This window comes from Eleutherodactylus coqui, chromosome 12 (genome assembly GCF_035609145.1).
Source record: "Eleutherodactylus coqui strain aEleCoq1 chromosome 12, aEleCoq1.hap1, whole genome shotgun sequence".
Taxonomy (NCBI): domain Eukaryota; kingdom Metazoa; phylum Chordata; class Amphibia; order Anura; family Eleutherodactylidae; genus Eleutherodactylus; species Eleutherodactylus coqui.
Window position 1 is genome coordinate 64,963,400 of NC_089848.1, and position 25,709 is coordinate 64,989,108.

General features: G+C 44.6%; 1 protein-coding gene across 1 annotated transcript; it reads right to left on the reverse strand.

Moving 5' to 3' along the window:
- Positions 1-536: 536 nt before the first annotated feature.
- On the reverse strand, positions 537-17,473 carry FAM221A (family with sequence similarity 221 member A). The gene is made up of 7 exons (XM_066584655.1): positions 17,330-17,473; positions 8,809-8,982; positions 7,214-7,404; positions 4,701-4,907; positions 3,995-4,087; positions 1,974-2,053; positions 537-1,145 (listed from the first exon to the last, which is right to left on the reverse strand). The coding sequence occupies exons 1-7, from the start codon at positions 17,389-17,391 to the stop codon at positions 1,092-1,094; spliced, it is 861 nt and encodes a 286-aa protein (XP_066440752.1). The 5' UTR covers positions 17,392-17,473; the 3' UTR covers positions 537-1,091.
- Positions 17,474-25,709: the final 8,236 nt, after the last annotated feature.

Below are 25,709 nucleotides of genomic sequence, written 5' to 3' on the forward strand. Positions count from 1 at the left end.
CATCCAATACCGTAAATCCGGAGGCACACTGCTCTTAATACATTAGGCACATCTTGCTCCTGTCGACAACTTATTAAGACTACTGTCTGAAATGCCAGCAAAATACGCAATTTCTGTAACTCCCAAGTTCCGTAAATGGTGTAGTGTTCTGTGCTAGGTGGTTTCCACAATACTGGCCGCGGAGGTGAGCTAGCTCAGGGTATCCCAATCTGAAGATAGAAGCATGTTCCAGACGTGGGAGTGTGTTTGTGTGTGTTTTTGATCCCCTTAAGTTTTTTGAAGTCCTATGGGGAAGCCGACGGAAAAAAATACATATGCTATGGATTAATAAAAACACCACCGACTGACTACAAACGCCGAATGTGTGTTAGGAGACTTTACAATATTTAACTACAGACTTTGAAATAACATCTTGCTAAAGTGTTTCTGAGCAAGAACCTGAAAAACTCCGCCGAGAAGTAAAACTGCCCTGACAGGCTAATGTTCTTCACTTCTGCAAATTTGGAGCTTCCACAGTAAATAAGTTGACTACAAGCTAGGTTTTTAAAAATTTATTTTACCAGTGCACTGGTTTGCAAAAGTTAAATTAAACAACCTTTCATGTCCTTCGAGCATACTAACTAAATGTATGAGCTCATAGGAATAGGATAGGTGATGTGAAGTATGGGGCCGTGCGTTACAGTTACCCAGCTCGCTGTTCCTTTCCTGCCATCCAAGGCAGCCACTACTCAGACTCATCTCTGCTTTTGGTGTACACTTACAGAGAACAGTATGTGTGTGCAATGAAAGTGGAGAGGAGTCTGCTCAATGCACTAAGCATCAGCTTCCCAAAGGAACTGAGAGCCAGGTAAGTATAAAAAACACACCCCTGGACTACGGCTCTTGTCCTACGAGCCAGTAAACCTATGTCACGGTGCTCATCTATGACATCATAGGATCACTAACAGAATCTGCCAGTTTACTTTAAAAAGTTCATATAATATATATGTCTATAATAATTTATGCAAATATTTCTTTAACTCGCTAAGACTAAAATTTTAAAACCATGGATAAATGACGTGTTTCCAACAGGCGTCCCGTCCCCAAAGCCGCTAAGTGCTGGGGTGCTTTGAACTCCGTCTTTTCTGTTCTTTTTCTTTCTGCAACTAAAAAGCATGAAATATTAATGATGCATTTAAAGAATATTCTGGAACGAACTAATAACAATTAATAAAGTTACTTTCTTGGCCAGTAAGGTTGCCTGTAGCTACATGTAGCGTCCAAGAACTCCATTATACAAACTGCATAACAGACTTCCTTTAAAACATATAATATGTAAAGTATTGGCCCACATTTACTAAGGGTTCATGCACATGGCGGTATTATGGCTCTGCTTTGTATCAAGCCATCATAGGGCTGCTAGAGCTGTGCGGTACCCCTTGATGCCACTAGTTTCTTTTTTCCATACAAAGCCTACAGAAAAAAAAATTTGTGGCATGTCGCTCGTATACTGTTGTGGATTCAGAATTGCTTTTTTCAATTCAGAACTAAGAATGATCTTGCACATGTAGAGGGAAACTCATCAGTGCTGTGGAGGATGTAAAGGAATATGAAATTCTGTGGAACATCAAAGAATAATACTAGAATATAGTAAGTGTCAGAAATAAAGGTAAGTGGGACCTGATGGGTTTGTTCCTATAGCCTTAGGCCCCGTTCAAAGAAAAAAAAAATAGAATTAACATGTTCATTTTTGCCATGGTTTTCATGCAGAAACTGCGGCAGATGACTGCATGCAAATCCAAATCTGCATGCAAATCCGTGGCAAAACTCTGAATATCAGCCTTGGAGTTCTGTCGCTGATTATTGGAACAGATACACATTGGATGTACAAACAAATACTCCACATGAACATGCCCTTACGGTTACTGTACAAATATGTCACTTTCTAAGGATCTTCCGCCCCCTACATACTACTCTTTCAATCAGTTACATACCCTTTCCTGATAGCGCCTTTCGAAAAAAGCCATGTCCTGTTCTTCTGAACCAGATACCTGTTTATTTCCAGGAGAGAGCTCTAAAAAGAATAAACTAGAAGTGAAGTATATATGCCACCTCATAACATTTACAAGCAGACAAACCTTATAATAGTAAATGCATAATGGAAGAGGTTTAGTCTAACTGGAGAGGTAAAGAGGACGAAGAGTATAAATATGTGTGCGTTTTACTCCAAAATAATGTTGTATCTTCCGTGCATCATATTTAATACCCATTTACGCTGAAATTTAAAGGGGTTGTCTCGCGGCAGCAAGTGGGTCTATACACTTCTGTATGGCCATATTAATGCACTTTGTAATATACATTGTGCATTAAATATGAGCCATACAGAAGTTATTCACTTACCTGCTCCGTTGCTAGCGTCCCCGTCGCCATGGTTCCGTCTAACTTCGGTGTCTTCTTGCTTTTTTAGACGCGCTTGCGCAGATGCATCTTCTCCCTTCGGCTGGTCTTGGAAGCATCGGCGTTTTGGCTCCGCCCCTTGTACGCATCATCGCGTAGCTCCGCCCCATGACGTGTGCCGGTTCCAGCCTCCTGATTGGCTGGAATCGGCCCGTGACGGGGGCGGAGCTACGCGATGACACGTACAAGGGGCCGGAGCCAAAACGCCGATGCTTCCAAGACCAGCCGAAGGGAGAAGATGCATCTGCGCAAGCGCGTCTAAAAAAGCAAGAAGACACCGAAGTTAGACGGAACCATGGCAACGGGGACGCTAGCAACGGAGCAGGTAAGTGAATAACTTCTGTATGGCTCATATTTAATGCACGATGTATATTACAAAGTGCATTAATATGGCCATACAGAAGTGTATAGACCCACTTGCTTTCGCGAGACAACCCCTTTAATGACATTTGGAAAACTGCCGAAAGTTTATAGAATTGAAGAGAAGAAAAATTTGGCTGACTGGTTGAACAGGATTGACAAGATTTATGAAATGTGACTATTAAAAGATGCAAAACAGTGACAAATCATAAATGATAAAGAACAAAAAAGGTTACATCTGTACTACACAACAACACTGGTATAAAAGAGTGGCAGTATGAAAGTTAATGAATGTGGAGTCATAAATGTATTACAACTAGCGACGAGCGAACGTACTCGGTAGGGCCGATTTCGCAATCAAGCACCGCGATTTTCGAGTACTTCACTACTCGGGTGAAAAGATTCGGGGGTCGCCGGGGGCAGGCGTGGCGTGGTGGAGCGGGGGATAGCAGCGCGGAACAGGTGGGAGCTCTCTCTCTCTCCCTCTCCCCCCCACTCCCCTCTGCAACCCCCCGCTCACCCACAGCGCACCCGAGTACTTTTCACCCGAGTAGTGAAGTACTCGAAAATCGCGGTGCTTGATTGCGAAATCGGCCTTACCGAGTACGTTCGCTCATCTCTAATTACAGCGTATTTTAATGAATTAGTCTAGCTTCGGTTGTGATCTCCCACCGACCTAGACATTGGGTGTGGATGCTACTGCACACCGGGCAGTAGAGTTGCTGTTGTATACGTATAACGCCTAATTAAGAGGACCCATGTGTGATACAGAGGCGTAACTTGAAGCTCCTGGGCCGCAATGCAAAACCTGTAACAGGGCCCCCACCTATAATGCTTTATTCATAGTACTGGGCTCCCTATATGGAGAAGAGAGGCCTTATGGACCCCTAAGGCTCCTGGGCCCAGGTGCAACCGCATCCCCTATAGTTACGCCAGTGGTGTGATACTTTATGTCTTTCGCAAGTGACTTAGACAGCCGATACAATACTATTTTTGATACCCCTACAGCAAGGGTACACATTAAAGGCTCCCTTTCGAGTGTGGTTCAGATTGTAAACTGCACCAATCAGGCATGTCTTCCGTCTCCACATCTGTATACTCTGGCAAAGAGACTTAACAGCAATTTAACAGAATCCTGACTACCTGTAGGCTAGCAACAAGAGGGTAAGATGGAAGGGAACACACCAGAATTCATTACCTTTAATGTTGGAAGATGGTGGGCCATATGCTCTCATAAAGGGGTGGGATCCACCATCCTCAGGAGATTCGAAAAAACGCCTATTAGGAGCACCTAAAAAGATCCAAAATGGTTGTTGGTGAATATGAATACATAATCTGTAAGACAAATACATAGAGACAATCGACAATGGCTTGAACAAGGATCCACCAGACAATCGATCACATGCTTGTTCATCATTACCAACTCCATCACTGGAGATATGCCGGTCACTGATATAGGCATCACATTTGTCACATAGTCCACAGAATATTTACTACCTCTAAACTACTGTCTGGAGATCAGAAGGATGGAACCCTTAGTGTATATTGTGGTAACTATCTACATTGTTGGTAAAATAAGCAATTAATATCTCTGACATGTAAGTGACTTGAGGAAGTAGATCAATTCCGCTAATAGGGGACAGTAGATACGTGGAAAATAAGTTACTTATACCCGCTCCCTAGTATCTGTATGCTGTCAATTGAGAAAGGAGGAGGCCGTCATGATATGCAAAAGACTAACAGGCATGTACAGTATTACGGCCCTGGTGTAAATGCAATTTTCTGAAATATATCACTTTTCATTACTTGGCGTTTCATTACTTTCGACACAAATAACATCAGATGCACCAATGGCTATTGTAAAAGTTATGTATAATATAAGAACATGCAAGTACTGTACATACCAACACCACTTTCATCAAGTCTCATGTATCCTTCAGCAAGTGAGCTGAAGCCAGTCAGACCTCCCATAGCCGCATACGGAACATCTTTTCCAACAGGCTTTCCCAGAGCTTGGCGTTCCTCCTTTGTCTCTACAACAGTGTCGTGAGTATACGCTGGCTGAGAACATCCACAAGTAAAAGAACTATGAAAGCCCGCACAGTTTGAGCCTGTGTGAAAAATGCAAAAAAATCAAAAAGAAAGTCAAAAAACTATCAAGAAGCAAGCCCATCCATGACTAGAAAATCTATGGTCATGTGGATTCATCCAGCTCATCTAGTAGTGGTATACTTGGACACATTCAGAAATCATGATAAAATACCAAGAAAACATTACTATCACCATTAAAACCCTAAGACAAATAACAAACTGACCCCTACTAGATGAGGCCGGGTTCCCATAGATCAGTTGTGTCCAGCCAGTAGTTTTATGCCGAAGTCGGACACAACTGATAGCTGGATGGCTGAATTAGAAAGCAGGTAGATATTCTGGCTGGGTACCCCGACTCCTAATGGTCTCATTGACCGTTCTGGATTTGGTTATTTTCCGTAGTTGCCTTTTACTGCAGGATGGTTTGTAGTGTTTAACTTATAGGATTTTCAGTCTCAATCTTATTTACATAGATTTTTTTCGGTCGAGGAGAGTAAGTATAAAGGTTATGCTATCAAGTGTCTGGGAGGAAAACTTTATGAACTATATGTATTGGAAAATGAAGATTCTGAAGGATTATCCTATCTCTTCAGCTATTGACTATTGATTAATATAAAACATGCTTAAAAAGTGTGTTCTGGGCATTTAACTCCTTTCCGTATTGATGACACCCTCAAGATAGGTCACCAATAGTTGATCAGTGGGGGCCAGCCTCTTGGGACCTCTGGTGATCAGCTGATCTCAGCCCTGCACTGACAGCAGCGAGACGGACATCCATGTTGGGGCCGGAGCCGAAAGTGCAATAGAAGGTTTCAGCTAATCTCAGCCCTCACTCTCAATGCAGCAGGCTAGATGCTGACAGTTACATCTGCATTGGGGTCAGAGCTGGAAAATATAATAGAAGGCTTTCTATTGCACTTCCAGGTCCAACCCCAATGCGGGTAGAGCTGTTAACACCCAGCCTACTGTAGTGAGTGCAGGAGCTGAGAGTTCTGAGTAGCGGACCTGCAACAATCAACTATTGATGACCTATACTGAGGATAGGTCATCAATACTGCAAGGGGATAAATGCCACGAATACCCTTTTACCTGTTGCTGTGAACAGGTGCATATCCAGAGAACAGGCTAAAGTCGGGGCTGGCAGCACAGGTGCAATAATGTGGTCCAGGCAAAAATTCAGGGCAGGTAGCAGGCAATAAAATGTCCAAAATATAGAGCTGAGGTCAGGAAGCACAGAAGTCAGAATCGTCAGGAACAAAGGCAAGGGTCAGAGCCAGAATGCGCAACAATTAGGGCTTTGCCCCAATGGCTGATAGGAACAGTTGCTAAGACATTCACTATGGTGGGAGGATGCCTAATATACCAGGATATCGATGGTGGTTGGTGGGAGACCTGTTTAGGGTGCATTGATTGGCACTTTAATAGAAAGGGTGGAAGCATGCATGCATTCTATGGGCACACACTAGGGATGCAGCGGAGGTCAGAGCATGGCGTTGAAGATGCTGGCACCTGACCAAGGCCCCACTGACAGGTGAGATAGGGAAGTGGCAGTGTCACACCATGACTAACATAGATCTAAATCTGTGGAAATAATAAAAGCAGCAGTACTTACCCGTCCTCACACCCATGTGATCGAGCTTTGCAGTCCCTTCTGTTCTTGGTTTTGGAATGGAAACCACCTGACCCCTGCAGCCCAACAGTGGCCAGGTGCCATTCTCCTAGCATTACCTGAGCAGTGATGCCAGGAGGACAGCACCGGACAGCTTCAGCCTCAGATTGACCGCCGCAGTCAGGTAGTTTCCGTTCCAAAACAAAGACCGGGTAGACCGTTGAATCACCCGGGGGTGAGAACGGGTAAGTACTACTACTTTTATTGTTTTCACAGATTTGCACTTATGTTTAAAAACTAATCCAGCACCCAGATAACGTTTTTGACCCTTGCCAATCCACTATCTGATGTCTAAAGACATTCTGATTGAAGGCTTTACAGCTCAGATGTCGGAAGACGTCCGGCAGGGTATTCTTACTGTAGATTACTTTGTTGTCGGGGGCCTCTCCAGCATGTCACATACTGCAGTACTGGCTCTAGCCAGCAGACGGCGCCATTGTATAATGGCAGAAAGAGAAAGCCCCCTAGGAAACCCTGAATCCGAAATTAGATTGCAAAGGGTTAATTTCTGGTGAAGTGAATCCAGGTTGGTTGTTGACTATCTGCCTCAGCGAATTACAGCTTTGTGAAAAAAGACAAAGCAAAAACTTAACAGCAAAGAGGCAGAAGTAACAAACACATAAGATAACCATAGAGAAAGAAGGCAATAGCTCTTACATTTGGTGCAGTTGTAAGATCCTGTAACATTGTGGTCATCGGCAAAATGCTTACATCGGCAACGGATCGGTTGGGTGCCATTGAGAGGGACATAATGATATGACTTGCATGGGCATTTACTGACTTTACATGGCAACTGAATAGGACGATCCTTTGGAAGCTCCTTAAAGTCTGTCTTATGCTGTTTATACCTAAACAAAGTATAGAAGGTAAATTACATTAGCACAGCATTGGATCTCTAAGTGCCTTTTAAAGACAATTTCCCCTTACGACTTTTTTCTCCCACTATGCTTCTCATTGGTTACCATACGTGGTTGCTTTCCTGGCTATGTGTTAGACTATGTATGTCAAATGACTAAAATGTGATTGTTCTCAGTAAGATTAACCAAGTAATCTTGTAGATATGATACCTTTTAATAGCTAACAAAAATACATGATGTTATAGCGAGCTTTCGGATCCTCTCAGAATCCTTCTTCGGGCATAATGAAACATATTTGAATGGGGCATATATAAATACAAATGATCACACATGAAAGGGCACAGAAATTGGAGACTGATTTGTATTTAAGACAATACCAGACAAGATGAGCAGAGAGGTAAATACTTAATCAGTCCACTGCTAAGGAATGTGACAGTTTTATGATCTCTACATTGGGGCTAGGAAGGGACAGGCCTGTGTGTTATCTCTCTTTCAGACCTGCACAGAAGAAACATGAAACAATATCTCCGCAGCGCACCATTGGATGGCAGCATTCCTTTAAATCAATGTATGAATTTTTACAAAGTCTTTAAACCAATGATTGGGAAAAGCACCTCTCCTGGGTGCCACCTTCCCCTCCGGGGAGAGATGATGCTACCCCCCGACCCACCCACCCCGGGTCCCTCCCCCCCCACCAGGCGCCCCCCCCAAGGACCCCCTCTTGACCTCCTTCAGACCTTTCATTTTCTCCACTGATGCAAGAACCCCACTCCGAGGTTCATTCCATTCTTGAGGGTATTAAAAATGGTCATAAATTTATACTCCCAAATTCTTCTGTGACGCTGTGACTTGAAGTTGCCCTTCAGTATGATAACTCTCATCTGCTCTATCCTGTGTCCGTGACCACAAAAAAGTTTTGCCACAGGTAATTCCGTCTTTCCCGCTCTAATTGAGTGGCGATGAGATCTCATCCTGGCTTTTAGCTTTTGTCCTGTTTCCCCGATATAAAGCCCCCCAACAGGACATTCTCTGCACTGGATAAGGTACACAACATTTGATGTAGAAATGCACTCCTGATTATAAAGTTCCTCAAATTTGGAGGTTGCCTGTAACATAGGAGGGGAGAGTCCGGCAATATGGTTTTCAGACGGTCATCCTTGTGTAGGGTAGGAGAAAAATTGAGAGCCAGGATGAGATCTCATCGCTACTCATATGTCACAGCTGCCGTACATATGTAATATTGGGCACTTGGGCATAATAGACAAGGGGTGCCCTGCTTGAGACCCACATTTAGAGTCTGGCAGCGCTTAGTCCCCTCTCCTATGGGGAGGTCGGGAGAAATAGCGGTCAGAGAAAAGAGCATTTGGCTGACAGTTCTCTAAGGTGTTTGAGTACCTGTGAGTACAGAAGCAGGGAGTCTCTGGGCCCACAAGCTTGCAGTCAATTCCTGTTGGTGATCTCCAGCTGACGAACAGTCGATTTTGTGCTCTAATTGGCAGCACTGTTTTCTTGTATGCTTCATATTCTTCTGGACTGAAAAGTTTACCTCCGTCATCTTCTCCAACGATCCTAATAAAGAGAAGGTTCTTTTAAAACATGCATTAAGATCTAATAAAGCCTCATATCCAGGGTTTGTCACTGGCCATTAATTGCTTTTCACGTACAGTCCGTAAAAATAAGGGAATTTTTTCCATCATCCAAAAAAATAGACGTGTCCATGATTTTTTGAGGCTGGTTGTATTCTGGCAATACAATTCTGGACCTAAAACTGATATGGAGAGAAAAATATAAAATCAAACAATCTCTGAAAACGGCCATAATACTTAGGCTGGGGTCACACAGGCAGGTTTGCCACAGAAATTCCGTCCGGAACTTCACTGCGGTCAATCGTCAAGGCTCCTTGCGTCGTGAGTCCCTACACTAATATAAATGTATCACAGAGAGAAAAATATAAAATGAAACAAGTGGCGGTTTTATTGGTGTCCAGCACAGGTGTAATTGGCTCCCTCATTTGGCAGTTTGGTCGCCTGCATGTTGAGGGGATGCAGCTACCTGCCCTCTTGTATCAGTAAGTGTCTGGCTGTTCTCAGTGATTGTTTAATACTAAGCTAAGTATGCACAGTGAATCTAATACCAGAAGGGAGCCTCTGGAGACCTATGTACTATGATGGTCATTTTCCACAGAAGTTTGCTGTAATTTTACTATTATAGTGGCCACAAAAATCAATAAACATAATACACATTAAAACTAAGCCAAAACAGTCAACTTTAAAGTAAAATATTGTGTTTTTATGGATTTTTAATATATCCCTAAGGGCTCATTCCCACAGGAGTATTGAAATTCTTTGACCTACTTTTTTTTTTTTACTTGCTTCTGACATATTGTATTTTATGTTAGTGGTCAATTTTGGTCAATGTGTTTTATATTTATTTGTAAAGGGAAAATCTATATTCGTGAGACTTGCACGAATATGAACTCATTCTTTGGAATGGACTTATTCCCATGAGTGATTCGTTCGTGCTGGTGCGTTGTGAGGCCTGTCTGTTTAACCAAGTTGCAATGACGAGGAGGAAAGAATCTGGTGGTGCATGTGTGTGCATTATGGCGCTCAGGCACAGAATATAAGCAAATGCTACTGTGAATACTTTGCACTGTGAGGCTGCCCATGCAACATTGGAGGCAACAGCAAATATTGAGCAAGGTGATCATGCTTAATGTATGGAACACTTAGACCATTTTGATCACTTTACTGAGAAATACTGTGATGCGGAAACAGGTTGGCAACAACTGCTTGTTTAGTTCCTGCAAACCCTGGTAAGAAATGCTCATGAACCATCTACAGTTTTTTTTTTTTTGGCTCTGATGGTATTTTTAATACATTATCTCACTGTGTAATTGAGAAGGGTAAGCATGGCCCTGCTTTATATGATTCATCTGCCTCTGCGAATACCATTATGCAGGCTGTTTCAACCCAAGCTAGTGGTGTGGATATGCAAAATAATACTCAAAATGAAAATACTCTATGCAATTGTTTTTCTAGCCAATGCTGTTTTGGCTTCCCTCTCTGCTCAGGTTGGTAGCCTAAAAGAGGATGCTGGATTTATAAAACATGATCTGCAGAAAGTTACTGAAAGATTGTCTGAAGCATAGACACATGAAATGGAAGAAAATCTACCACGAACTGTGTCTGATCACTCTCCACTCTATGTGCTGTTGATTATGAATGGTGGAGGATTTGGTTTGGATAGTGTTCGGAGGTTAAATCCCTCTTGGTTGAACCCGTTTGATGGTAATGCTGGAATTGTGGAGGCTTTATTGGAATTCTTTCAGTACAATATTGGTTCTTCTTCAGTGTCTGCAGCGTGGGATACTATGAAGGTATTTATATGTAGTCATTATATAAAGATTAGCTTACATAAATCTAAATCCATGGATGTCATTAGAGCTTTGGATGCAGAGCAAGCGTATATATATATATAATTTCACAGTAATCCAGTAGAAATCATTCGGATGGAGGCACAGTCACGATCATGTGAGAGGTATTGTGAAAAGGAAGTGTTTTTTTTCTATGAAGCAGAAGATCTTTGAGAAAATGGAAGCCAGGGGTCATTTTTAGGCTTTTATAATTAAGACAATCATCATCTTATGTGGCGGCATTGAGAAGGCCTGATCATTTTTTGGTTATAAAGGATGGTGACATTTTGGAGACATTTTCCCTCTATTTTAAAAACCTGTATGCTGTATTAGAGAGGAATATTAGAGACTCTTATGAAACTGAATGAGCTAAGGGATGCAGTGGTGTTTAATGGGTCATTGGATGAAGACATACTTCCATCATCAATGAGAAGCTGGGATTGGCTTAAAGGGGTTGTCCCGCGCCGAAACGTTTTTTTTTTTTTTTAACCCCCCCCCGTTCGGCGCGAGACAACCCCGATGCAGGGGTTAAAAAAACAAACCGCTCAGCGCTTACCTGAATCCCGGCGGTCCGGCGTCTTCATACTTACCTGCTGAAGATGGCCGCCTGGGTCTGCTCCCTCCGTGGACCGCAGCTCTTCTGTGCGGTCCATTGCCGATTCCAGCCTCCTGATTGGCTGGAATCGGCACGTGACGGGGCGGAGCTACACGGAGCCGGCATTCTGCACGAGCGGCTCCATTGAAGAGAGCAGAAGACCCGGACTGCGCAAGCGCGGCTAATTTGGCCATCGGAGGGCGAAAATTAGTCGGCTCCATGGGAACGAGGACGCTAGCAACGGAGCAGGTAAGTGAAAAACTTCTTATAACTTCTGTAGGGCTCATAATTAATGCACAATGTACATTACAAAGTGCATTAATATGGCCATACAGAAGTGTATAGACCCACTTGCTGCCGCGGGACAACCCCTTTAATTCCTAAACCGGGAAGGGATTTGTTTCTTGACGATTCCCATCTTCCAATATCTCTGTTAACCACTGATCTTGGCGAAGGCACTTGCAAATAGATTACTTCTAGTAATGACACATTTATTACGTGGGGATCAGTCCTGCTGTATGCCAAATCAATCAACCGCTATTAAATTAAGGACGTCATATCTGAATCATCAGGCGGATCATTGAGTTAGTGGGAGCAAGGCTGCTTTTTTACTCCACGTTGCTTTTGACGGACGCTTTCTTACTGTTTACAGCAGTTCAAAGGTAAAAGAAAAATGGTGAAAAAATTTAGGCCATATTAGCAAAGATAAATGAGCCACAATGTTGCGTATGATTCCAATGAGATCTCTATCCGAAAGTCAACGAGTATCCCAACTGTATTTAGTGCACAGAGTTTATCGGACTCCTTTAAAGATGTTAACATGGGTCTTATTTTAAACTCAGACTGTCCGAAATGTTGTATGGATGGGGCAGATTTAATGCCTATTGTCTGGAATTGTGTAAAACTCGGTGAATTTTGGAATGGGGTACTAGAGATAATTAAAAATATATATATCTTGTCGATATTGGTTTCAATCCCAAAATTTGTATATTGGGTATTGTTGATGGGCTTAGAAAGAATTGTATCAGGTGCCGAAGCCGATTATTGCCCATTGGATGTAGCCTGCGCCCCTTCCCCACCAATGACAGTAAGAGATTTTGTTGCAAAGGTAACAGTGGTCCTTAGAAAGGGGGATACACACACATATATATATATATATATACATATATACACGCCTGCTCCAGACTCCGCAGTGCAAATATGTCCGTGTGCAGGCGGCTTTAGTCAAACAGACTCATATATATATATATATATATATATATATATATATATATATATATATAATGAGAGAGAGAGAGAGAGAGAGAGAGACTGACTTTATTGGAATTCTTATATATATAAAAAGAGTGTGTTTGATTGCAGACATATTTGCTCTGCGGAGTCTGGAGCAGGCGTCCACCCCCGGGTTCTGCAGCAACTGCCTGCCATAGCATTCTATAGAAAAGCGCTTTTTCCTGCACACAAGCAGAAATCAATTGCGAGGAAAGATCGCAGAGGAAAAATTGCAGCATGCTTCATTTTAGTGTGGTGTCCGCACAGACGGCTTCCATTGAAGTCAACGGAAGCCATCCAACTCACGGCCCGTCCGCAATTAACAGTGTAGATAGGTCACGTATTCTGTGTCATTGCCTAGCGACGGCACAGGAAAATCTGCACTGCGCATGTCTGGCGGCAAGCCGACCGGACAATGCGCAGCACAGATAATGCAGACGATTGACAGGTACATGGGGTCATCGACTGGGCACAGGGTTGGATTCCACTGCGGGATCCGGAATCCGAACAGGTCCTGTGCATCCGGCCTATGGCCCAATGCACGCGGGCGTAATGGCATTGTGGAATCCAGAGGGGCGTCAGATTCCGCAGCAAATATTGCCCATTGACATGCTATTTAAAATCAATTTTCCATGTCCACGAGCGGAAAACGATTGCGATTTTTCTACTCGTGGAGGGAAAAAAAAAATCACAGCATGCTCTGTTGTAGGGTGACTACCCACTAGCGTTTGCAAATTTGCTGCATTTTTTCCCAGGTGTCTATGGGGCTTTCTAATGTTAAAAACGCATCACGGTAAAAATCGCAATTTACCTCAAAATCGCGATTTGGCGCGATGCAATTTTAACATTCACAAGTCCCATAGACCCCGGAGAAAGTAAAAACACTGTGAATTTCGCAGTGAAAAAGAACTGTAGTGGGTAGTCACCCTTAGGCTTCCACTGATTTCAATGGAAGTCATCCTTGTGGACTCCACACTAAGGCCTTAGTCAGACGGGCATTTTTAGCTGCGATTTGTTAAAACCATTCTCCTGAACTGCTTCTCGGCACTATTCAGCCGGTGGGGCTTTAAAATCCCCGCCTGCTGAATGATCTGCCTCTGATTGGTCACAGCCCTGACCAATCAGAAGCAGGTTTCACTCACACACCCATTCATGAATTCATGAATGGGTGAGTGACTGCTGCCTCTCAGCGCTGAGCCAATCAGGGGCAGGTCTGACTCACATCCATTCATGAATTCATGAATGGGTGTGAGTGAGACATGCCTCTGATTGGCTCAGCGCTGAGCCAATCAGGGGGCAGGTCTCACTCACACCCCCTTCACACCCACTGCAGGACGGCCGCGCGGAGCTCCGGCTGCCGGGAGAAGGTGAGTATATGTATATTTTTTATTTTTACACATTTTAGGATGAATTGCAGGGAAGGGCTTATATATTTAAGCCCTTCCCGACAATTCATCCCGGGCTCGCCCGCAGCGCATTGCTTTAAATGGAGCCGGCTCTATTGCCGTCTCCATTGAATGCAATGCGCTGGACAGCTCCGGCCCGTTTCTAATGAAACGCGGCTAGGAGCAGATTTTCGGGCGATTTGCGGGCGACTTGCGCACACCGGTCACGCGATTTGCGGATGCGCATCCGTCATGCGATCCGCAAATCGCGTGAAAAAACGCCCATGTGACTAGCCTTTTTTTATCGCTGTATTTTTTTTCACGCGATTATCAATGGTACTTTCTGTTAAAAACGCAACGCAGCACAACTTGCGTTTTTGGTGCGCTGCGTTGCATTTTTAACATTAGTCCCATTGACAATCGTGTGGAAAAAAAACGCAGTGATAAAAAAAAGGCTAGTGGAAAGGCACCCTTAGTGTGGAGTCCACAAGGATGACTTCCATTGAAATCAGTGGAAGCCGTCCGACCGGCGGCCCATCCGCAGCTGACACTGCGGACAGGCCATGGAATCCGCGTCATCGCCTAGCGACAGCGTGGCATAATCTGTACTACACATGTGTGCCGGCTGGCACATCCACAGCACAGATAACAAGACAGAGGACAGGTACGCATGGGGCACCGACCAGGCAATGGGTCGGATTCTGCTGCGGGATCCCGCATGTGGAATCTGCCCTGGTCATGTGCATTTGGCCTAAGGCCTGCACACAAGCGGATTTGAATTATGCCTCCAGATTCTGCAGCACATCCAGCCCATAGCATGCTATGACAATATGTGATTTCCTGCCCAAGAGCAGAAATACATTGTGATTTTCCACTTGCATACTGCGATTCTGTGTGGGCTACGCATAGCCGGCTTCCACTGAAGACAATGTAAGCCATTCGTCACACGCCCATTCTGGAATCATCATTGCAGAATGATGTGGCTACTACGACCATCGCCATAGCGACAGCGCGGAGTCCTCTGTACTGAGCATGCGCGCAGGCTGGCACATCAGTAGCAGAGAAGAAGATGGCGGAGAGTTAGGCGGGGGTCACCGGCCAGGCACCGGGTCGAACTCCTCTGCGGGAGTCCCGCATACGGTGTCAGACCCGCCTGTGTGCAAGCAGCCTAAGGCGTACCTGTTTGGCGTCCTCTTCTCTGTGCTGCGGATGTGCCGGCCTGCGCTCCGGCACGCATGCGCCGTACAGAGGATGCCGCGCCGTCTGCCATTCTTATCACTGATTGGACAGTGCAGGGGTCTTTTTACACGGGACAATTATCGCCCAGTGAATGGAGGCGTAGTCGGCCGGAGATCACTTTCAGCCGCCTGCCTCCATTCACAGCAGTCATTCAAAGATGGATGACCCTTCACGACCCTCGGTGACCCTAAAGGCGAGCTCCCTCCATGTTTTTTGGTTTTGCACTGCTTCTTTCAGTTGTGTGATATCCATGCCAGTATCAGATTCACGTGTGTATGCACATTTGCGCATGCATAAGAGTAGCATGTTTGCGGAACGAATTATACATTTCTGCACAAGCATCAGCGTATTTTACTGTACTTTTTCTGCCGCAAGACATGTTCATTCGCGCGTGGCAAACAAAGACGGACTGATTGAAATGGCTATTTAGTCGAATGAATTCCAGATTTGTTCTTTTTCCAGCGGAATTACGCAGTGTATCACGCATCTCCGGGCGCTCACCCCGTTGACTTCTACAGGGACTGTTAGTACGCAAATGCAGAGGAAAATAAAGCATGCTACGTTTTTTTATCGGCTGGGGACCGTCGCTCGGGACCCCGACCGATCAGCTGAGCGGGCACATGTTGTCAGCGCTGCAATAACATAGAGGTCAGAGCAGAAGCCTCAGCACCGCCCTCTGTGAAGTGGCCGGCGCTTGTAACTGCAGACATGGCTCTCATTGATTTCAATTGGAGCCGTGCCTGCAGTTACAAGTGCCGGCCACTATACGGAGGTTTGCGCAGCGGCTTCCGCTCCGACCTCTGTGTTATTGCGGCGCTGATAACATGCGCCCGCACAGCTGATCCTTCGGCGTCCCGAACGACGTATCCCAGCTGATCGACTATTGATGACCTATTCTGAGGATCACCGGAAACCCCCTTTAGGCTGGGTTCTCACACATCGGACTCCCGGCGAAAATCTTGTGGTTTGGTCGCAGCGAAAAACCGCGAGATTTCCGCTGGGAAAAGCCGCGGGTTTTGAAGCGGCCTGGCGTTCACTTTTCCGCTGCGGCCGGCGCTCCCATAGAGGAGAGCACAGCCGCAGTGGAATAAAATTCAAAAATGGACATGCTGCGTCCGGCGAACTCACGCTGCAGCGCTGGCTTTGCCGTGACGCATTCGCCGTTCCGTGTGGACGAGATTTCTGAGAAATACCGTCCATATGAATGGCTAATCCCAGAAATAGCGGCCGCAGGCGGATTTGCCGCGGCAAAATTCCCAAACAGAATTTCCGCGGCAAATCCACCCTGTGTGGACCCAGCCTTAAGGTCCCATTGAAAACAATTGGTGAGGCTTTCCGAGGGAGCGCCTAAAGACAGAACAAGCGATTCATATTTGTACGGGTGTTGTGCGCATCAGATCACACAAAACGCGCGCGAAAATATTGCTCGTATGAATGAGCCCGCATAGATTTGTCCTGCGCCCTTTCTGGACATTTTTCGGGTGAGGTTGGGCTCACTTCTGCGCCTTTCCTTTCCATCGTTCGGCTCCATTATAGGAGCTGAGCGACAAAAATAAGTGGCACGCCCTATCTGGCACGTGGCGAACACGAACAGCCCCCTCTGACTACAATGGCGGCTGTTGACACAAGACAAAACAGCAACTTGTATCATTACTGTATTTTGTCCAGCAGGAGGCGCTGGCCAACCTGTGGCATCAGTCCCACTACTGTGACTACTGAGGCCAGGAGTTGGCCATCTACTGCACATGGCTTCCTGACTGGAGATATTCACTACAGAATACCAAAACATGGCAGCAGCTTCCTGCAGGCTGTAACAAACATCATCCTGACTCACTACAACAAGGCACAGCAGCCCTTTCTACATTTTGTGAACAATTAAAACTTTATTGAATGCGGTGACAACGTCGAACAACTTCCTGGTCGCCTAGCAACAAGCTGGGTCAGCCCGATGCGCCCGGCGCTATAGTAGCACTGCTGTGGCTGTAATGGACGCGGTGTGGTGTTACTCACCTCCTGTACTCCAGGTACTCGTCTACAGCCCCCGCAGCACCCTGGAAGTGCAGTCTCTCCATGGCTGCCTGTCAGGTGAGGGAGGAGGCTGCTCCAGGAAGAAGGGAAGGGAGCGGACACCGCAGGGGGCGGCTCCTGGAAACAACCTGTGCCATAGCAACAGCCAGCACCGGGCGTGGGACTACAGGTCTCAGCATGCCGGGTGTGCCTTGGCACAGAGTCCTGGGACTTGTAGTTCCATTATAGGCTCTGCCGATTTATAATGGTGCAGTATTAGGGGCACAATAACTACACTCCTTGTCAGTAATCTCCCTCCCCTGGAAGGAGTATATATATATACACACACTCCTTGTCAGTAATCTCCCTCCCCTGGAAGGAGTATATATATATATATATATACACACACTCCTTGTCAGTAATCTCCCTCCCCTGGAAGGAGTATATATATATATACACACACTCCTTGTCAGTAATCTCCCTCCCCTGGAAGGAGTATATATATATATACACACACCTTGTCAGTAATCTCCCTCCCCTGGAAGAAGTATATATATATATACACACACCTCGTCAGTAATCTCCCTCCCTTGGAAGGAGTAATATATATACACGCACACTTCTTGTCAGTAACCTCTCTCCCCTGGAAGGTGTATATATATATACATACATACACACACACACACACTTCTTGTCAGTAACCTCCCTCCCCTGGAAGGAGTATATATATATACACACACACACACACACACACCTCCTCAGTAATCTCCCTCCCTTGGAAGGAGTAATATATAGTAATATACATACACGCACACTTCTTGTCAGTAACCTCCCTCCCCTGGAAGGAGTATATATATATACACACACACACACACACACCTCCTCAGTAATCTCCCTCCCTTGGAAGGAGTAATATATAGTAATATACATACACGCACACTTCTTGTCAGTAACCTCCCTTCCCTAGAAGTTGTCAAAGTATAATAAAACTTTCTAATATCAGAGCAAAAGGGTAACATATGGTAGAAAACTGCTCTGGTACCACCTCTAGCTTGGATACAAGATGTGATATGTATGGACATAGAGGCTCTAGTACCTTGTTGTACCACCTCTAGCTTGGATACAAGATGTGATACAGGCGGGCATGGAGGCTCTAGTACCCTGTTGTATCGCCTCTAGCTTGGATACAAGATGTGATACAGGTGGACATGGAGGCTCTAGTACCCTGTTGTACCACCTCTAGCTTGGATACAAAATGTGATACGGGCAAGCATGGAGGCTCTAGTACCCTGTTGTACCGCCTCTAGCTGGGATACAAGATGTGATACGGGGGGGGGGGGGGGGGGCATGGAGGCTCTAGTAACCTGTTGTACTGCCTCTAGCTTAGATACAAAATGTGATACGGGCAGACATGGACGCTCTAGTACCTTGTTGTACCGCCTCTAGCTTAGATACAAAATGTGATACAGGCAGGCATGGAGGCTCTAGTACCCTGTTGTACCGCCTCTATCTTAGATACAAGATGTGATACTGGTCGGCATGGAGGCTCTAGTACCTTTTTGTGCTGCCTTTAGCTTGGATACAAGATGTGATACGGGCGGGCATGGAGGCTCTAGTACCCGGTTGTAACACCTCTAGCTTGGATACAAGATGTGATACAGGTGGACATGGAGGCTCTAGTACCTTATTGTACCGCCTTTAGCTGGGATACAAGATGTGATACGGGTGGCATGGAGGCTCTAGTACCCTATTGTACCGCCTCTAGCTTAGATACAAAATGTGATACAGGCAGGCATGGAGGCTCTAGTACCTTGATAAAAATCCATTTTTATCTTCTTCTATAGCATTGTACCTTGTAATTACTCGATCGAGCACCGCGATTTTCGAGTACCTCAGTACTCGGGTGCAAAGATTCGGGGGACGCCGGGGGGCGGGGGAGGCGTGACGGAGCGGGTAGTAGCAGCGGGGAACAGGGGGGAGCCCTCTCTCTCTCCTTCTCCCCCCCCACTCCCCGCTGCAACCCCCCACTCAACCACGTTGCCCCCCGAATCTTTTCGTCCGAGTACGGAAGTACTCGAAAATCGCGGTACTCGGGCGAAAAAGGGGCGTGGTCGAGTAGGCTCGCTCATCTCTACTAGTGATATCTCAATTTTGTCAATAATCCAGCCGAAAACAATCGGTGACATCCGAAACCGAAGAAAACCGAGGCAATTATTTCCATATGAATCACTTACATTTAATGGGAGTTGTGTGCAGCCTGCGCCTCTATCATATAATGTATGACTTTTATAACTCCATGACTCCGCTGCAGATCAATGACACTTCTTAACACTGGATAACCTACAGCACAACCTAACCAGCTGTATTCCATAATGCCGCTGATTGGCTGGAACCGCTTCAAACTTTCACTTGTGTGGGTCTCTGGGAGTTGTAGTCTTAGTGGACACCGAGTGTCTTTTCAGAACACTGATATAAACTACAACTCCCAGAGACTCACACAATTGAAAGTTCAAGCCAATCAGTGGCATTATGGAATACAGCGAGTTAGGTTGTTCTTTAGGCTATCCAGTGTGATTGATCTGTAGCGGAGTCATGAAGTTATAAAAGTCATACATCATTATATGATAGAGAGACATTAGCAGTGTATTCTTGGATCATACTGAAGAAGAAATACCGTCAATATTCAAATGAATACTTGAAATATGGATTCATCCCTTGTCCTACAAACGGACAGCTTCTCTTGTGCCTCGTTTGTGAAAAGGCATTTTCGAATGAAGCTACAAAGCCTTCGAAACTGAGTGAGCACCTTGCAAAAATGCATTCAGACAAAGTAGGTAAGCCTATTTCATTTTTCCAAGGCTTAAAGTCAAAGTTTGAGAACTGCAGCACTGTAGGCAAGCTATTTGGAAAATCTGCTCTCAATGCTGACAAAGGCCTCCTTGCTTCCTATAAAGTCTCTTTATTAATAGCACAATGTGGCAAATCACATACTATTGGGGAAACACTTATGTTACCCACAGTTCACACGAAAGGCTCCTCCATGTATAAAAGAATGGAAGAATTTTTCCAAGAAGAAAACATCCCTTTTAACAAATGTACTTGCTTGTGCAACCGACAGAGCTGCATCCATGATTGGTCGATATTGCAGATTTATAGCCCATTTAAAATCCGCTATACCTGGAGTAATGGCGGTCCACTGTGTGAACCATCCGCAGCACCTTGTTGCTAAACATTTATGTGATGCATGATTCTCTACGCTATGTAATTAATGCTGTTAACAAGATAAAAGCGCACTCTTTGAACGAACGTCTGTGCCGCAAGCTCCGTCAAGACCATGACGAAGAATTTGAACATCAACTCCTACATACCAAAGTGAGACTGTCAAGAGGAAAGTGCTTACGACGTTTCTACAAACTTTTTGACACAGTAGTTGAGTTTCTTCGGCCAAGTGACCCAAGCCTTTGTGATGCAATCGAACTACGATGTCTTGACATTGCCTATCTCGCAGACATATTTGACAAACTCAGCGAGGTCAACACAAAGCTACAAGGAGACAAAATGAATTTCATTAAGGCTAAATGTATAATCTCTTCCTTCATTGCCAAACTGGACCTCCATACCAATAACCTGAGTCTACGCAAGATCTGTTAGACTCTTCAAGAAATTGCATTGAAGACAGAGACAAACTTCGAAATTCAGACTTAGATGTTTTATGCGCACACCTCAAACAAGTCAAAGAAGACATGTAAACCAGGTTTTATGATCTATGTACCCTTGAAATACCAATGTAGGTACTAAATCCATTTTCAGCAGATGCAGGAGAATTTCATCCCAGATTACAAAAGCAGTTGATCAACTTGAAACACACTAGCGAAGCCCAAGCACTTTTCCAACAATATGGCTATGAATGTTTTTGGGTGAAAGTGAAGAATTCCTATCCTATCCTGTGGTAGGACGTTAAGTTGCTAGTGTTAATTTTTCCATCTACGTACTTGGTGGAGAGGGGCTTCAGCACGGTTCAGCAGCTCCTGACAAAAGCGAGAAACAAACTTCAGATATGTGTAAAAGGCAACTTGAAACTGCGGTTAATGAAGATAGAAGCAGATATCGCGAACTTGGCGTCCGCTCATCAGGCCCAAGGCAGCCATTAATGACACAGATTGATTATGGCAAACATTATTATTATTAGTCGAATTTCATTGTTTTTGCATTGTAATTAATCTTCTGACCATTAAGGATTAGGTGTATCTTGCATATTCTTTATATGTTGTACATTACTATTGAATGATTAATTAAAGGTGGTATTATTGCTTGCTTCCCCAAAACAAATTATCTTCTGCAATTAAACCTATTTATTATTGTATCCACAATTAACCTGTTTTTAAATCACATGTCATAGCCACTAGGAGACAGTACAGAAAGTCCCAATAGGAGTTACGCTGGACATGGTCTCATAGTAGCATGATGAGGTTTTCGGGTGATAAAAGCATTTAGGGGACAGTTCCACAATCATCCACCAGATGGTGGTAATAGCTTATTTCTGTAGCTCAGCAGAAGCGTCATATAAATTAAAAAAGACAAATGTCCATACAGTTCAGCCTGTTTCCACCCCATTCCCCTTTTGTTGAACCAGAGGAAGGCAAAAAAACCCCCAGTGAGGCAGAAACCAATTTACCCTCATTTGAGGGAAAAATATTCCCGACTTAATAATGGCAGTCAGAATAATCCTTGGATCAAGATCAATGACCCTTCTGTCTATATCCTGTAATATTGTAGGGTTCTAAAAAGACATTTAGTCCCCTCCTAAACTCCGCTATCGATTTTGCCATCACCAAGTTCTCAGGCGAAGTTATATAGTCTCACTGCTCTTACAGTAAAGAACCCCCTTCTGTGTTGATGATGAAACCTTCTTTCCTCTAAACGTAGAGGATGCCCTCTTGTTACCATCATAGACGTGTTAAATCCACTCATCTGAAACTGGCCTAAGGACATTACTATATAAGAGGTAGCAGCCTCCTACCAACTCTTGCAATTTGCTGCTAATTGCTTGAGGTTGCAAGTACAGATGCAGCCAGGCAAATAGTAAGCATTATTGGCAGCTGCTAAGGCTGCGTTTAGGCTGCTTTTGTCAGGGTGTGCTGCTGGGATCTGTAGTACTAATGTTCCTAGCAGCAAAGCTCCACAGGTGAGGGTTGAGCTGACTGGGTGTGGTATTCTCCAGCAGCCAATCCCCTTTAGCCTGCAGCACATATAAACCCAGCTCCTGTCAGTAGTTGATGCTGGTCTTGTACTGTTTGGATGTATCTGTTTTGTTCCATCTCAGAGCTGTGTTTTCATGTAGGTCTGTTGTGTCTCTCTGGTTCCCTTAAGACAGTTTGGACACCTGTAGTCCTTCTCAGTAGCACATGCAGAACCCCTTTTCCCTTCCCTTGGCAGGTGCGGCCTCCAAACGTCTTATGTCTCGCTCTGTGTGTCAGTTGGTGGATCCCTGACAGTTCCCTATGTCAGCTCTGTGTTTGACTGTCTATTCCCCCTATATGAGGACAATTTGACTTTCTGTGAGTTTCATCTCTGTGCATGTGAGCTCTGGGTGGAGTCTGTGTGGTTTGCACTATATGTTGTATTCTTCTGTAAGCCAGTATTCTTTTAGTCATTATCCTGTTGTCTGTCCTGTGCAGCTTGCTGTGTGATGTGTCCTGTTGTCTGTCCTGTACAGCTTGCGGTGTGACTTGTGTTCTGTTGTCTGTGCTGTTGCAGCTTGCGGTGTGATCTGTATCCAGTGCTGCTGGACTCCTGGTTAGTGTAGGAACTAGCGGTATAGCCAGGAGCTGTGAAGTGGCCTGCTAGCTTCCACGTTTTGATCAAAATGTCAATACCTGGTATTATATTCAGCTTTACTATTTGCTATTAGTGGTTGCTGTATGCTGTGTATTCTGGCTCTGTGTGTCCTGTTGTGGCATGTGTATGTGTCCTGTTCTGGTGGCGTGGTTCCCAGGAGTAGCTAGGGCCCAGATCCGAAGACCGCTGGGCCGCCCTTTATCAGGGCGAGGTCTTCACTCAGGTAGGGCCATGTCATCCTCCCTGTAGCACAGGGTTAGTTTTCTGTAACCCTTGTGTGTATCCGCTCTTGGTCACGATCGTGTGGGCCCCGTATTTATTAGCCCACACGATCTGAGAAAATTGTGCGATATTTGTGCATTGCAAGATGCACAAATATGAACCCCATTCTTTTAAATGGGGTCACATACATGATTATTTTTTCCCCCATGGAAACAAAACAAAAAGAAAAAAGAAAAAAATTGATGCATGTCTTATCTTTAGGCGTTCCCTGGGAACTCCTCACCCATTCTTTTCAATGGAGCCAGAAAAAAACATTGCATGGACTGTGATGCAAAATTTTCCTATGGAAAACAATAGGAAAAACTTGCTGATCATCCTGCTGTGTGACACAAAAATGCCTCACACCCGCGGGCACATCGCTCGTTCCCAAGCTTCAGATTGGCAGAGTTTCACAACATTACACCCGTCTAATAGCATCTTAACTAGTGAAGCACACGATGTCTCCTTATGTTGGCACGATTAGGGGTTATTGATGATAATTTATCCGTTCAGTTGTTTTCGTCTTTTGGTCACTTTGTGGATCAGCATACGCCATGCTTCCCTATCTTTTTGTCGCTTCCTTCGGATTTTCCACAGTCACGTTTGAGTCAACTTTGTGTCTAGCCATCGTGTTCTTACGTGTCCTCTTCTTCTACACCCACTGACTGAAAATTGGCTCGTACAACATGACCAAATTACGAAAGCCATTATTTGGTTATTTTGCTTTCTAGTAATACTTTTGGTCTTACACAGTTATTAGGCACCAACAATAACTTGTTGATATTGAGGGGTTAGAATCAAGAAAAATGGACAAACATAAGGATCTGACATGGACCCAAATTGTTGCTTGACTGAAACGCTGGTTCACCACGATCAGGCCATGTAAAAGGGATCAATGATCCAGCTGATGAATGCTCAAAATAGTTCTCTGATCAGCAGTAAATCTGCCCATGTGAAGTGGGAGATGTACACCTAGCCTATGGGGACGAACACTTGGATTAGCTATTGTTCACCCCCATAAGTGTCAATTTACATACGTGTTGATTGGCGTTCATTATCATGGAAGAGAATCTGGCCCTTATAAAAGTGCCTTGCTCATTTGTCAGCCGATTACAGTTCATGCAGCCCAAAAAATAATCATTTGATGGCCGTACGTATCTCCATGCATAAACAAGGGATTATGCTACAGGCAACGAGGGGCCTGTATAAATAGCCCTTTAAAACGACCGTTGATGGACACTGGCTCCCAGGCAGGGTGACATCTGTCAGATTTTCACAACATAATAAATGGTGTCTAAAGTCTACATGGACTGTAGTTTAATTCTGTGCCGAATCCTTGCAACAAATCCAACACCACATTTGAACTCATCCTAATTTAGAAATCAGGGAAGATGGTGGGTGGACAAAATATATATATTTTTTCCCATGCATGCAGCTATTAAGTCAGATAAAACTAGCATTTCATTTTTTTGTTTACAACTTTTGGCTACCCATTAATGCATTTTAGAGTGCACACACAGCAAACCCTCAAAACTCACATTAGGCGTATAGTGTTGGCCAACCTTGAAAAAAACAGAATAGGGTAGGAGAAATCAAAGCTCTCAGACTGCTATGTGCCAGCCAACATGGAGATTAGACTGTCAGCAGGATTCCTTGAAAGATCTCACGACCCTTTTACATGACTCAATTCGAGTCAAATGATGATCACTGATTGACGAGATCAGCATGGAATGCGCTTTCACACAGGACAATATAGACTCTACGGGGGCCGAAAGACTAAATACAGTCATTTAGTGCACAATGGCTTTGCGTTTACACGTAACGAGCATCGCTCACTTTCATTGCATGTAAATGGGCCTTTAATGCTGTGGGCATAAATCTGCTGCCCACAATCCTCAGGGGTAAAACAAGTATTCATCAGCTTCAAGTCGAACTTGGTCTAATTTTTATTGCTTCTCCAAGATAAATGGCAACAGCTCTGTCAGGCAGCCACTTGTCTCCTGAGACATCTGTGAATCCTGTAGATAGAAATGGCTCAACTGTAAGTGGATGGAGATTTTATACTGGACTAATCTCACATAGGGCTTTTTGTTATGTCCGAGTACGATCAGCTCGCTCCATGTAGTGCGGACTCCAGCTGCACACAAGGTCAGGTGCAGAAGACAAGAGCAGTATAAAAGCATACTGATATGTGGTTAGAAAAGCCTACTCTAGTGGTGGTTGGCTGCACCACGGCCTTCCTAATAGTATCAGATACAATCTACAGGCAGTGACCACACAGAGG

Bases quoted from the DNA above. Each gene is read 5' to 3' on its own strand.
- FAM221A (XM_066584655.1), bottom strand. From the start codon at position 17,391: ATGGAGAGACTGCACTTCCAGGGTGCTGCGGGGGCTGTAGACGAGTAC. The intron at 8,983-17,329 runs GTGAGTAACACC...TCTCTTTATTAG, and splicing joins GAGTACCTGGAGTACAGGAG to GATCGTTGGAGAAGATGACG. The intron at 1,146-1,973 runs GTATGTAACTGA...CATGCTTTTTAG, and splicing joins AAAGGCGCTATCAGGAAAGG to TTGCAGAAAGAAAAAGAACA.